General features: G+C 37.4%; 1 protein-coding gene across 2 annotated transcripts in view; it reads right to left on the minus strand.

The window, feature by feature from the left end:
- LRP12 (low density lipoprotein receptor-related protein 12) overlaps positions 1–15,287 on the minus strand; it is a 92,888-nt gene that overhangs the window by 37,359 nt on the left and 40,242 nt on the right. Inside the window, exon 2 of one of the 2 annotated variants that reach the window (XM_006830633.1) lies at positions 5,394–5,450. The exons of the other annotated variant lie outside the window; for it this stretch is intronic. Coding sequence (XP_006830696.1) covers positions 5,394–5,450 — 57 coding nt within the window. The remainder of the gene's footprint in view (positions 1–5,393; positions 5,451–15,287) is intronic. 2 annotated transcript variants of the gene reach the window in all.

Consider the following 15,287-nt stretch of genomic DNA (forward strand, 5'->3'; position numbering starts at 1 on the left):
GTGCCGTGGAGTCGGTTCCGACTCATAGCGACCCTGTACAGGGTTTCCGAGGCTGTAAATCTTTACGGGAGCAGAACGCCTCATCTTCCTCCCACAGAACTGCTGGTAATTTCAAACTGCTGACCTTGAGGTTAGCAGCCCGATTCGTAACCACTACGCTACCAGAGTCACCAGAAATTACTTTCTGGTGACTTACCTAAGCTTTCTTAATTGATAACATACATTAAAATTCATGAGTAAATAAAAATAAGTATTTAATACTCTTCCTAATTAACAAAAGACAAAAGCTAATATTAATTAAGTTACTGACCACTCGACAAATATAATTAGACCTTTTGTAAATTAATTATATAATTTTATATGCTATTTGCTATAGGATTCACTACATTAAAACAGCATTGTCCATGCATTGTATACACAGACACATAATTACTTTCCCCATTAAATGGTAAGAGTCTTGAGATGAGAATATATTACTCATTGCTTATTCACACCCTTCCTTATATAAGATCCCCATCAGGGACTTAACATACACTAAGTGAGTTGAGTTAATTACAGATGGAGTGACTATGCATCCTGCTTTGTCCAGGACAGTCTTGGTGTTGCCCATGGTGCATACATTTTAAAGACCACGCGCCTTTTAATTTGCAAAGTGTCCTGATTTAAACAATAAATAAATAATCGTAAGGTTAACTGAAGACAAGTTAAAATTCTTTATTAAGTTGCAGTAGTTTTCTAAAACTCAAAGAATGACTGGACTAGAGTGCCGAGCAAAATAAAAAATGAGTAACAGTGGTGAAAGAAGCAGGTGCAAAGTAGACATAAATTTAACTACAGAATACTGAGGTACCACACTATTTCTGCTTTTGCTGGTCTCAAGAGAAAGCAATCCCTACATTTAGATATTCTTTCAAAGGCTAGTTCTCTTTTTGGACCAGTACTGAAGTGGCTGAAGTTTCAATTACAGGTACATATCATTCATGGTTATACTATATCAGGAATTAGTTACCATATTCAGCTGCTAATGAAAGGATTAGAGGTCAAGGTAACTATGAATGGTAACAGTTAAAGTTTTGTGACACCACAGGATTCTCAGTGGTTTCCATTTGAGATGTGGTTATCCCCATGGTGATGAAATTGAACACAGGCATAGATAACTCTATGATGACTAGCTATGAGGAGCCAATCAATACAAAGGATATTTCCTTTAGGGTGTGGTCTGCTCCCAATAAAAGGCAGGAAAAGCTTGCTTTTTGTCTCTGGGGACCTGGGACTCTACAATTGTGAGTCATTTCTCTTTATAGATGTACATACATAAGTTTCACTGGTTTTGTTTTTCTAGAAAACCTGCTGTACCGGCAATGGGGTTCTAAAGAAGCAAAATCACAAGGTGGAGTTTTCTAAATTGGTTCTCAAGTCTGACTAATTTTAAAGCCACTGATAATTCTGCCTCCACTAGTAAATAAGGTTATAGGGTGGAGGCATGTCCGACTACACTTCAAAGAAATTGGCCTTGGGTTGATTTTCACTTTGGTTCTTTTTCCTCCTCTTGTGAAGTCAGAGGAAATCAGAAATGGCGCCCACATGATTTTTGCAATTGGGGTCAAGAGGAAGATTCATTGCAATGGTTCCAGACGCATGGAAACATGTGATTTTGTAAGAAAAAGAACCAAGAGGCATGGAAATGAAACTTTTTTATTTTCAGATGATTAGTTTAGATTTTGTCATCTGTGATGGAGGAAAGTAATATAAAAGATAAAATGCTTTAACTGAGGGGAAAAAAGCAGCTTCTGGAGTAGCCTAAAGCAGATGTCATGCTGTTCAAACAAGATGGCTATAAAGGGGGAAAGACATGCAGACCAACACAGAAGCTGGAAAAATAGATTCATCACTGAAAGAAAGAAATGTTCATAAAAAATGGGCTGTTTTTTTTTTTGTTTTGTTTTGTTTTTTGAGTGTCAAGCAAGCTGTTTGCCTTGGATCCATCAAGGCAAGAAAGTCTAACCATCAGAGAAAACCTCCTTCTATTACTCAAAGTTAACGGGAGCTGGAGAGCACCTGGGTCTACTTGTTGAGCAGAAGTGGGAACACGTAACAATGAAGACACAGGCTCAGTTTGGACATGATCCATTGGCACCTGTTGTCCTTGAGCTGAGAGAAAAGATGAGGAAGGGCTGGGTGGTCTGAAATTTAGAGAGTTGTGTGAACCCCTGAGCCCGTGGGCACTGACCTAGCCCCTGGGAGCTAGGACTGTGAAGGGGCCAGCTGGTCTGAAGTATAGGGAAGGTGAGAGTGAATTCCCAAACTTCCAAGTGGTATCCATTTGACCTAACTTGGTTGGCTAAGGCTGAGGTGACCAGAACCCAGCTAGATAAAAGAGAAAGATGTCCGATACTGTGAGCAAGTATAAATTGTTACAATTAGATGGGCTGGACTTTTGCTTATGGATGCATATTGCTCAAAATTCCAACTAAAATGAAGATTCTTCATATCAGGTAACATGCTTGTCTCCTCAGAGTACTGGGTTGACGGGCAATTTAAAAACTAGCAATCAAATGTAGGAGCTATAAAGGCCTGAAGTGGCTGGCTTACAAGCTTTCATAGATGCGTTTAGTCTCAGAATGAGGAGGGCAAGGGAAAATCCCCAACTGAATACTTTTCCTCTTTTCCAGATTGATCTGGTAAAAGGGGGTGAGGAGTGATACAGATAGCATTTTATTATTTAATTGTGAGTCATTGTTAGCAGGATTAACTGTGATTGTCAAAACTGTAAACTCTAAGGCTGGGATTGTTTACTTTTCCTATCTTTGTTTAGATGACAAAAGGAGCCAGCTCAGAAGCAGAAACAGGTGATTCCCGGACCATCAAGCAGGAAGAGAATGACCCCTACCTTGAAAAGTGACGACAGCAGTGATGATAGCAGAAATGACGACACAGGTGGTGGCATGGCCAAACAGAATAAGATGCAGATTCTGGGCCCATGTACTGAGCAAGACTGGCTCGCAGAAATGTGTCCTTTGGACATTTAAAATATTTTTCCTTTGTTCATTTGTGAAATATAAGATGTAAATGGCATCATGCACTTAACAATTTTCTTTATTTACAGATTATGCATATGGCTTATAGATGCCAAATTGATAACTGGTGGATTGCAATAGTTAGGGTTCTGTGCCAACTTGATTGGGCCAGGATTCTCAGTGGTTTGCCCACTGAGATGTAGTTATCCCCATGGAGATGGAATCTAATACAAGCATAGTTTGTTCTCTCTTTTCCACTGGGGACTTGGGACTCTACAACTGTTAAGCCATTTCCTTGACATAAACTTTTTTAGAAAAACACACCTATAAGTTTTACTGATCTTGTTTCATTATAAAACCTAAGACACCCATCCACAGGCACTTAAAAAAAAGATTTGGAGATCTTTCAAAAAAAAACCCAACCAGTCAATGAACATCCTATGGAGCACAGTTCTACTCCTGACACACATGGGGTTGCCATGCATCAAATCAACTTCATAGCAACTGGTTATTACACATGGATAAGTCCAAAAGTGCTGCTTCAAATGATAGAAACCTTTATTAAATAAAAACACCAAAACATAAAGTTTTGTTTTCCCACATATCCTTCATATAAAACTATACACTTTTGAAGGCAGTGTTTCCACCACTCAAACTTTTCCACAAATAATTCTGTTTACTATTTTTTTCCAAAAAATATTCAACTTCAAACAACTTGCTATAGTCTGTAATAATTTTTAAAGCTTAAAAGTTATTGTCCAATTCCCAAAAATGTTATGTAGCACAGAATTAGACCAATAATCACTTGGTTGTTATCAACTGAAGTTGTTTTTAAACAATCTTCTTAGTGCATAGTTACACCTTGGAAAAAAGCAATCGCAATTCTCACTGCTGTTGTTAAGTGACACTGAGTCAGTTCTAACTCATAGTAACTGTGTATATATGGTTTTCAAGGAGCAGCTGGTAACCTTGTGGCATAGTGCTTTATCCCACAGCATCACACCATGACTCCATAAGCAACTCAAAATAGAAAGAAAAAGGGAGAAAATTAAATCACCTTTAAAATAATCTTATTTCTACTTGATGTATCCAATTTATATGAATTTGAAAGCATATGAAAATGGTGAACAAGGTATGAAAAAAATAACGAAGGCTACCGAGGTAAGTGGGGAGTGCAGTGGCTCCATACTATTAGCACTGCGGTTCAAAGCTGCCAAGCCATTTCTTGGGAGAAAGATGAGGCTTTCTGTTCCTGTGAAGACTTGGAAGCGCTTATTGTTGAATACAGGGTCGCTATGGGTCGGAACTGACTTGATGGCACTAGACAACAACAACCACCAAAGTAACTGCCCCTCATTTTCAGGAAACCAAACTTGTGCACATGAACTCTTAGATTATTTGTTAAGTGTAAGAACTTTCCGAATATAAAGTCAGATACAAAACAAAAGAACAAACTTGCAGTTTTACTTTTTCTGTGGAAATAAAAATCAAACTAAGCACAAGATGACAAAAGTTATTAAGTATGTAGGAAATGACAGTACAATGACAGTAGCAATCCTATTTTAGCATTTGCAAGAATAAATGCTCTTCCTCTTCTAGGGAAAATAGTAATATGGCCATGGAAGTTACCTACAAGTGAAAGTTGTTATCATTATCGGTCTTTAAGAAATTATTAAGTTATAAAAGCTTAGATATGATTATTAATGCCATCAAGTTTGTTCCAATACACAGCGACCCTGTATAGGATTTCAGAGGCGCATCTGGTAGGTTTGAACCACTGACCTTGAGGTTCAAACTGACCTTATGGCCCAGTGCTTACCCTACAGCACCACACCAGGACTCCAAAAGCTTAGGTAAGTAGGGAAACAATGCATTTGTCATAATGTTTTTGAATTTCATGGGCCCACATATATTCTGGGGTTGCTTCTTAATATCAAGTAAATTGGACACCCTAGTACAAAAGCTTTATGTAAGGTAGTACTTTAGTACAAAAATCTAGTAAAATGCTTTATTTCTAAGTCAAAAATGTTAAGAACTGCATTCAAGATTCATTTTAATAAATTACACTGTATGTAACTTTGCACAAAAAGAAAACACTAATACAATTTGAGCTAACTTTTGTCTTGATTCAGTGTTTGGATGAAGATATAATTATGGAGACCGTTTAGAAAGTATAATCAATCTATGGACATGTAAGTATCAATTTTATCTCATGAAAAATTTTTTGTGTTCCAGTTGCTTCATTCCTTATTACATGCTGCAAAAGGTTGTAATAATTTTTATAGCCAAATTATCACTTCATAAAATATCAGGTGGCTTTCAGCATTTACCATATAAGCCATGCATGAAATTTAAACATTAGAAAAAAAGACTTACCGTTTGAAACTCCTGAAATATGCACATTCTCAGAACGTTCTGCAAGAGCACCATTTCCTAAAATTAAACATAATGAATAAACTAATTTCCAAGATAAAATTTATTTAAAACTTTCAGATTCTCCCTTTAAAAGAAAGAAAGAAAAAACTACAGCGAGTGATTTGCAGTATTCATACACTAAATTAACATCTTTTTTACTCATCTTTGAAATTCTACTGTGAAGCCCAAAATCTTAATAGTGGTGGTTATGTGCCATGGAGTCGGTTCTGACTCATAGCGACCCTGTATAGGGTTTTCGAGGCTGTAAATCTTTACGGGAGCAGAAACCCTCATCTTTCTCCTTTGGAACAGGTGGTAGTTTTGAACTGCTGACCTTGAGGTGAGCAGCCCAACTCGCAACCACTACATTACTAGATCTCCATAAAATCTTAATAGTAGTAGGAAAAACAAAACATTCTGGAAATCACAACAATATGCAAAAATCAAATATACAGGTTTATGTAATGCAGAAAAAATTTCCTACCAAGTTAATAATCAAAGGTGAACTTAGTACTATTACTAGAAAAGAGAGACCCACATATTTGAAAAATAAAATGTTCCTCTAAGCGGTTCGAAACTATCAGCCGCTCCGCAGGAGAAAGATGAGGGAAAGATGAGGCTTTCTACTCCCGTAAAGATTTATACCCTCGGAAACCCTGTACAGGGTCGCTATGGGTCGGAACCGACTCGATGGCACTTAACAACAACAGGGGCATGCTCAATCAATCTGCTCACAGTGTGCTCATGACTATGGCTACACATTGTTACTAAAACAAAAGGACTTGAACTGCTCTTTAAATATTTCACTGTTTTCTCACTAACAACCCACACAGTTTCAAGGCAAAGGACAGAACTGCATCCTGTAGCATTGGTAAGCCTCTGATTTACAACCTCATAGCACAAAGTGGGGTATATAAAGTTATTAAAATCATTTACTAAAATGAGTTACTAAGTTTCACCTAATAAAAGTATTGCTTTAAAAACAAGCCCTGGGTACTTGCAGCAATATGACAGATGAATTACATGGACCCTCTACAACAAAGATACAAGAGACCAAATGAGTCAGACAGAGGGAAAAATCTTGCAACCCTGAACTTCAGAGGAAAAGTTAAGGAAGTAGATTGAGTGCTTGCTTGGAGTAGAAGCTAAGCAGGAATGGTGAGATTGAGAAACTGACTGATGAACAGCTGGCCAGACGTGGCACAACAATCTTGAACATTTGTGAGCAGCTTTGGCAACGGAAAGTGGCCTGGGAGAGCAGATTCACACAGACAACTGGTAAGGTACAATTCCTTCTCTTTTTCCACGCTCTCCTGTTGACCAGATATGGACAGTCTCCACCCTCATCCACCTCTCCACCCATGCCCTACCACTACAGACCATGCAGGCTCTTCAAGAGTTTGTAGCTACTTGATTGAGAGCCACACAACTGTGAGGCCGGGGCTGGTAGCGCCAATTTGATACCTGGATTCAGGTAGCTCAGCTCCAGTTCTACAGAATCTATACAGCCACAAGAGGCTCTATTAGGGACCTCTGTGAACTACTTCCAAATTGAGTGTTCTGAACATAGATAACAAACACCTAGGCCTATATGAATTCCATGTAGGGCCAGGTACTCTGCTGTCACGTCCCCCTCACACCCAACATATGAGCTCCTTGACTTGCAGGAGCCCCCAGACTTTTCTCTTCTGGTCCAGTAGCTGCACTGTTGTTGTTTTTTCCCTTTGGAGGAGTGTTTGTTTTTTCTTTTCATTGTTTCTGTTGGTCTATTAATTCTTCTCTTTCCATTCCCTTGAATTTTATCCTATCTTCTCTTTTGTTTCTCTTTCCTCATCTTCTTTTTTAACTTTTGCTCTTTATTACTCTTTCTTTTTTCATCCTTCCCTTTCTTTTTTCCCTAAGTTTTGTTGTTGTTAAGTGCTGTCGAGTCGGTTCCGACCCATAGCGACCCTGTACAGGGTTTCCAAGGGTGTAAATCCTTACGGGAGTAGAAAGCCTCATCTTTCTCCCGCGGAGCGGCTGGTAGTTTCGAACCGCTGACCTTAAGGTTCGCAGCCCGATTCGTAACCACTACGCTACCAGAGCTCCTTTTTCCTTAAGTAGTTCTTCCTTTTATTTCCTTATTTTTCTCTTCTATAGTTCAAATTCCCTGTCTCTCTTTTAGCTATGATATTCTTATTTTCTGTTTGATGTCTGTTTTTATTTCTTTTTTTCTCCTTTATTACTTTTTCTTTTCATTATTGACTGCTAGCTTATTTTGTTTTACTCAGTTGTGTATGTGTGTAAGAGTGTGTGTGTGTATGTGGGGGGGGTGTCTCCTCTTTCCCACCCAACAGGAGACAGCAACGGTCCAGCCACAACTGTACCCTCTGCAGCTCCACCCACTGGGAAAGAGCCAATCCCAGCTCCTATACCACCTGATCAACAGTAGATAGCAGCCAACACCAGCCAAACCCACGCTAAACTGAGGTGCACTAGCAGTGACCAAGAACAATGTATACACTTCCATTATCTAACTATACCCACAGGAGATGGTTGGTGAGAGCCTAAGAACACAACATACAACCATCAATTAAATACAAATACAATGTTTGAGAGACAACAGACAATTTTAGCTGACATGAAGAACAAGTGAGAATGGCAGAAACATACAATCAAGATGCAGAGTCACAAAGCACTGCTAAGGAAGAATAGGTAATGGAACTAACTAAAAAATAATTCAAAAGAATTTTATTTTGGTAGCTTGAAATTCAAAGGATTGACTGAAAGTTCGAGGAAAGCAAGGCGAACACTTAATTCAGCAAGCACTTCAAGAACAAACAGACATAATAAATGCAAATGTTCCAACTATACAAAATCTGCAATTAGAAATCCAGAAGATTAATACTAAAATTTCAGAAATAGTCAATACATTGAAAAGGCAAAAGAGCAGATTTGAAACAATGGAAGCCCAAATTAGTGAGCTTGAAGAGAAATCTCTCAATGCTAGTTAGAATAATCAGAGAAAACAATGAAAAAATCTGATGAAACCCTAAGAGTCATGTGAGACACCATAAAGAGGAATAACTTACAAGTGATCGGATTTCTAAAACAGGAAGAAACAATTAAAAACACACACACACAAAAAATCTGTCTAAGAGTTGTTGGAAGAAAACTTCACTATTATTATTAAAGAAAAGAAGATAAGCACACAAGAAGTTGAACAAACCCCAAACAGGATAGATCCCAAAAGAAAAATAACAAGACCTATCATAATTAAATTTTACAAAACCAAAGACAAGAAATCTCAGGAGAGCAACTTGGGGGAAAAAAAAAAAAAGTTTCCCACAAAGGAGACTCAATCAGACTAAGCTTTGATTTCTCAGCAGAAACCAAGCAGACAAGAAGGCAATGGATGGCATACACCAAAATCTGAAAGGAAAAAAAAAAATTGTCAACCAAGAATCATAAACTCAGCAAAACTGTCCCTCAACCATAACCACAGAAAAAGAACGTATCCAGATAAACAGAAATTAAAGAATTTGTAGTAACAAAACCAACTTTACAAAAAATACTAAAGGATGTTCTTTAGACCAACAATAGTAGACAACAGTCTGAGATTAACATACATGACACCACCACCCAGAACTCAATCCAGATAAATTGCTATTGTTGCTAAGTGTCATAAGAGTTGCTTCCAATTCATAGTGACCTTGTATGTATAAGGTTTCCAAGGAGGGCTTGTGGGCTTGAATCATCGACCTTACGATTAGCAGCTTGGTGCTTATCCTACAATACTACGACAGAACTCCAAACATAGAACTATTTAAAGAAAAACAAATCTATACAACAGAATAGAGGGAACCAGAGACATCAATTTATAATGAAGCCAACTACAATGCAAAAATAGTAAATAGTATAGATATAGAACTTCCAAATGGCACACAAGTCAAGTAGATTTCAAGATAAAACAGATTGTTTTAAACGGGGAAAAATAAATTAATTAAAAGATAACCTCAAAGAAAATTAATAAAACTTCACATCAAAATAAAAGAAAAAAGATTTAGTGAATATTAACAACAGAAATGTAGAAAATGAAAAAAAACCCTACTGAAATGAACTCAGTACAGGAAATTATGTGGAAGAAACCAGCAGCACCACAAAAATACAAACAGCAAAATGACAACAATCAATTCATACCTATAATTACACTGAGTGTAAATGGATTAAATGCATAAGTCAAGCGACAGAGAGTAGCAGAATGGATAAGAAAACAGGAACCTTCAATATCTTGTCTACAAAATAGACATTTTATATACAGAGACTATCAAGGATGGAAACAAAATGAGTAGAAATGGCAGGTTTTATCTCTAATGAAAAATATACTTTAAGGCAAAAACCAGCATAAGAGACACAAGACATTATATTATGATTAATAAGTCTACTGAACAAGAGGACACAACCATAATAAAATAAAATAATAAAATACCTACTCCCTCAGTGAAAGAGCCTCAAACTATAAAAATCAAACTCTAATTGAACTGAAGAAACAGACAACTCTAAAATAGTTGTTGTTGTTATAGTTATTGCTAAGTGCCATTGAGTTGGTTTTGACCCATAGGGACCCTGTCCGTATAGGATTTCTGAGGAGCAGCTGGTGGGTATAGTATCTTAAAGTGCCACACCAGAACTCAGATAATAGTAAGAGATTTCAATGTATCACTTTTGATGAAGGAGAAAGAACTAGAAAGAAACTCAACAAAGACAAAGAAGAATTAAACAATACAATCAACCAACTTGACTTCATAGACATATACAGAGCATTCAACCCAACAACAGTATTAATACACATTCTTTTCCAGTGCACACAGAACACTGTCCAAAACAGAACATGTTAGATCACAAAGCAAACCTCGATGAAGTAAAAAAACATCAATATATTACAATGCATCTTCTCAGATCACAAACGATAAAATTAGAAATCAATAAAAGGAAGATCAAGGAAAAAGTCAAACACATGGAAATTAAATAACAACCTGCTTAAAAGCTACTTGGTAATAATAGATCAAATGAAAAATGAAACAAAAAATTCCTTCAATCAAATGAAAACGAAAACACAATTTACCAAAACTTGTGGGACACAGCAAAAGCAGTGCTCAGAGGGCAATTTATAGCAATAAATATACACATCCAGAGAAGAACCAAAATCAACACCTTAACCTAACATCTTCAACAATTAGAAAATGACCAGCAAAGTAAGCCTACTGCTACCAGAAGAAGAGAAATAAATTTTATTTCTCAGCACTGGACTGAGAACCACAAGGTTAGCAGTTCAAACCCACCAGATGCTCCTTGGAAACCCCATAGCAACAGTGTTGCTATGGGTTGGAACTGACTCAACAGCACTTAACAACAACTACAACAGATTGGAGATAAATGAAATAAAAAGCAATAAAACAATAAAAGAATCAACAAGACAAGAAGCTGGTTGTTTGAAAAGGATTAATAAAAATCAACAAACCACTGGCAAATCTAATAAAAGAAGGAGAAGATCCAAATAACACAAATAAGAAATGATAAGGGTGGCATTACAACAGAACCAACGGAAATAAAAAGGACAATAACAGAATACTATTAAGAACTATTAAGGAGCTCTGGTAGCGTAGTGGTTATGAATCGGGCTGTGAACCTTAAGGTCAGCGGTTCGAAACTACCAGTCGCTCCGCGGGAGAAAGATGAGGCTTTCTATCCGGTAAGGATTTACACCCTCGGAAACCCGTACAGGGTCGCTATGGGTTGGAACCGACTTGAAGGCACTTAACAACAACAACATTAAGAACTCCAGATGGCTTTAGTGGTGAATTTTACCAAACATTCAGAGAAAAACTGACACTAATTCTACTTACACTATTCCATAATATAGAACAGAATGAAAAACATCACAAATAACTCTGATACCAAAACCACGCAGACAATATTAAAAAAGAAAACTATAGACAAATATCATTAATGAACATAGATACAAAAAATTCTCAACAAAATCTTAGCCGATAGAATCCAACAATATACCAATACACAAAACAAAACATCATGACCAAGTGGGATTCACACCAGGGATTCAGGGATGGTTCAATATTTAAAACAAAAGCAATCAAAAGTAATCCTCCACATAAAACAAAGGGGGAAAAAAATCACATGGTCATATCAATTGATGCAAAAAAGATTTCTGAAGAGATCCAACACTCACTCTTGATAAATACACTCAATAAAATAGGACTAGAAGGGAAATTCCTCAGCATAATTAAGGGTATATATGCAAAACCAACAACCAACATCACACTCATTGGTGAAAAACTGAAGCCATTCCCCTCTAGTACAGAAACCAGACAAGGATGCCCTTTATCACCACTACCCTATTCAATATTATACTGGAAATCTTAGCCAGAGCTGTAAGGCAAGAAAGGGAAACAAAAGGACCCAAATTGGCAAAGAAATTAAACTCTATTTGCAGACAATATGAACGTATACTTAGAAAATCCCAAATACTATTAGAATATTATTGGAATTCATCAAGAGATTTGGTAACATGGCAGGGTACAAGATTAGCACACAAAAATCAGTTGGGTTCCTTTACACTAATAAAGAAAATTCTGAAAAAAAAATCAGGACAGCAATACCATTTACAATGTTGTTGTTAAGTACCATCGAGTGGTTTACTTGTACAGAGTTGCCAAAGAGCAGCTGGTGGGTTTGAACCACCAACCTTGTAATTAGTAGTCCAGTGCTTATCTACAGTGCCACATAGCCACCCAAAAGATAAAATAATACGGAATAAATCTAACTAGAGAACAAAAGACGTATACAAAGAAAATTACAGAATACCACTACAAAAAACCAAAAAAGATCTGCAGAAAAGACCATACCATGCTCATAGATAGGAAGACTTTAACACTGTGAAAATATCAACACCACCCAAATCACTATATAGATATAAAGCAATCCCAATCCAGACAACAGCATCCAAAATTAGTGATGGAAAAACTAATCACTAACTGTATAAGAAAAGGAAAAAGACCTCGGATAAGTAAAGCATTATTAAAAAAGAACACAGCAAGAGGCCTCTCACTTGTCTATCTCAAAATCTACCACACAGCCACAGTAGTCAAAACAGACTGGTACTGGTATAATGAAAGACACACAGATCAATGGAACAGAATTGAGGACCCAGAAGTAAATTCCATCTACAGTCAGTTGATCTTTGACAAAGGGCCAAATGTATCAAATGGGAAACAGAGTCTCTTCAGCAAATGGTGCATCCATGTGCATAAAAATAAAACCAGAGCCATACCTCACACCATATATAAAAATGAACTTAACATGGATTAAAGACTAGAAATATAAAAGATCAACAAAAAATAGGGACAAACTTAGGGGCTCAGATACATGGCATAAATACATTTTCAAATATAACTGAAAACACATAAACAGAAGACAAAATAGATGACTGGAACCTCCTAAAAATTATATACTTATGTGCATCAAAGGATCTCACCAAAAGAGTAAAAAGAAAAGCTAAAGACTGAGAAAAAATGTTTGGCAATGACATCAAAGGACAACTCTCCAAAATTTATAGCACACTTCAATGTCTTAACAAGATGACAGCAAATAATCCAATTAAAAAATGGGCAGAAGGATCATTCCCACCCCCTTGGTACACCAGCAACTTAGACACTGGCTACCCAAAATGAGGGGCTACAAAGGCAAGAAGTGACTGGCTTACAAGCTTTCAAGAAGAAGCCTAGATCCAGAGTTCGTGGAGGAAGGTAGACTCTCCACTGAATGACATCCAATCTGTCTGGAGAGGGCTGATGAAAGGAGATGGGGATAAGACTCTTGTGGTACAATAGTGAATAATTGCTATCAGGACTGACTGCGAGGGTTGGAAATGTAAAGGTAGACATTTTGTAGCAAAAGGAGGGGACTGGTTAACTTTGCAGTCCAGGAGCGGAGGCCCCTGGGACCATCAAGAGTGAAAAGCGGAGTGCCGGACCCCACCCAGAGAAACAGTGACACCAGAGATAGTAGCAGAGATGATGACATGGAGAGATGGAGCAGCTGGGGACTCTAGACCCACAGAGGGAGAGGGGCTATGTGCTGACGACTGAGGGGCAGGCTTGCGGGGTGTACTCTTTGGTTGATGATGCATGGAGGGGATTGTAATCATGGCAATGAAACGATATATGATAGGGTGAGTGTAAAGCTAATGTTCTCCCATGTAAACTAACACATAATTCACAGAAAGTTACAAAGAAAAAAATTGGGAAAGAAGATATGAACTTCACCAAAGAAGACATTCAGGTGGCCAACATATGAAGAAGTGTTCATGATCATTAGCCATTAGAAAGATGCAAATCAAAACAACAGTGAAATATCATCTTACTCCAGCATTAATTAATAAAAGTTCAAAAAACCAGAACACAACAAATGCTGGCAAGGATGTGGAGAGACTAGAACCCTCCTAACTGCTGGTGGGACTGTAAAATAGTGTAACCACTGGGAGAAATAATTAAACTCAAAAAGTAAGAAATAGAAGTACCAAATGACCCAGCAATCCTACTTGAAATGTATTATTAAAAAAAATGACAGCCGTGACATGAATAGATACATGCACACCAATGTTCATTGCAGTACATTAGAGCACTATTCACAGTAGCAAAAAAGATGGAGACAACCTAAATGCCCAGCAACAAAAGAATGGTTAAACAAACTTTGGTACATATGCACAATGGAATATTATGTAACATTGAAAATTAAAGATGAATCCGCAAAACATCTCACAACATGGATGAAACTGGAGGATGTCATGGTAAGTCAAATTAATCTATCATAAAAGAACAAATATTGTATGAAACCATTGTTATTAAAAGGTAAGGTTTTCTTGATAAAACAAACATTTTATGACGGTTTCAGAGGAAGGGGGTCATTTATGGGCTAGAGGGTTGTTGTTGTTAAGTGCCACAGAGTCAGTTCCGACCCATAGCAACCCTATAAAGGGTTTCTGAGGAGTGACTGATGAGCTTGAACCGCCAAACTTGCGCTTCAAATCAACTCTGCGGTCCTACGCATTAACCCACAGCACCACACTAGGTCTTGTAGACACATGTTAACATGGGTGACGGAGCAGACAATATACAACCAGAGGGAGGTTGACAGAGGAAAGATGAAGGTAGTAGCAGGAGACACAGGGAGGAGTGCAAGAGTTAAGTGAATAGAAGTAAATACTGTTAACTGATGGTATAGGAGGAGAATGCAATCATTGTAATGAAGTAAGTATATGATTTGTTAATGTAAAACTGATGATCGATTATAAACCTTGACTCAATTCACAACAAAAAGTTTCTAAAAAAATAAAATAAAAAGGAGTGCTGTAGGTTAAGTATTGGTCTGCAAACCACAGGTTGGAGGTGCAAACCCATCAGCTGAGCCACAGTAGAAAGTTGAGGCTATTTGCTCCCATTAAGATTTACCATCTCAGAAACCCTGTTTAGAGTCATTACAAGTCAGAATTGACTTGATGGCAGTGGGCCTGGTTTTAGGTTTATCGTTTTAAAAAGACTACTATCAAAAGTACTTCATCAAATCAATGAGAAGAGTACCCAGGGCCTTCACACATTTAGTTTTGTAATGCTGTAGAGTATATTATTATTACTGAAAAGGCTTGAATTTTTTCTTCAGTTCCCCCAGCTTGAGAAATGCTGAGCGTGTTCTTCCTTTTTGGTTTTCTGACTCCAGATCTTTGTACATTTTGTTGTAATATTTGGCTTTATCTTCTCAAGCTGATCTTTGAAATTTTATGTTCAGCTCTTGGACCTCCTC

The sequence above is a fragment of the Chrysochloris asiatica genome, unplaced genomic scaffold (genome assembly GCF_000296735.1).
Source record: "Chrysochloris asiatica unplaced genomic scaffold, ChrAsi1.0 scaffold00001, whole genome shotgun sequence".
NCBI lineage: Eukaryota > Metazoa > Chordata > Mammalia > Afrosoricida > Chrysochloridae > Chrysochloris > Chrysochloris asiatica.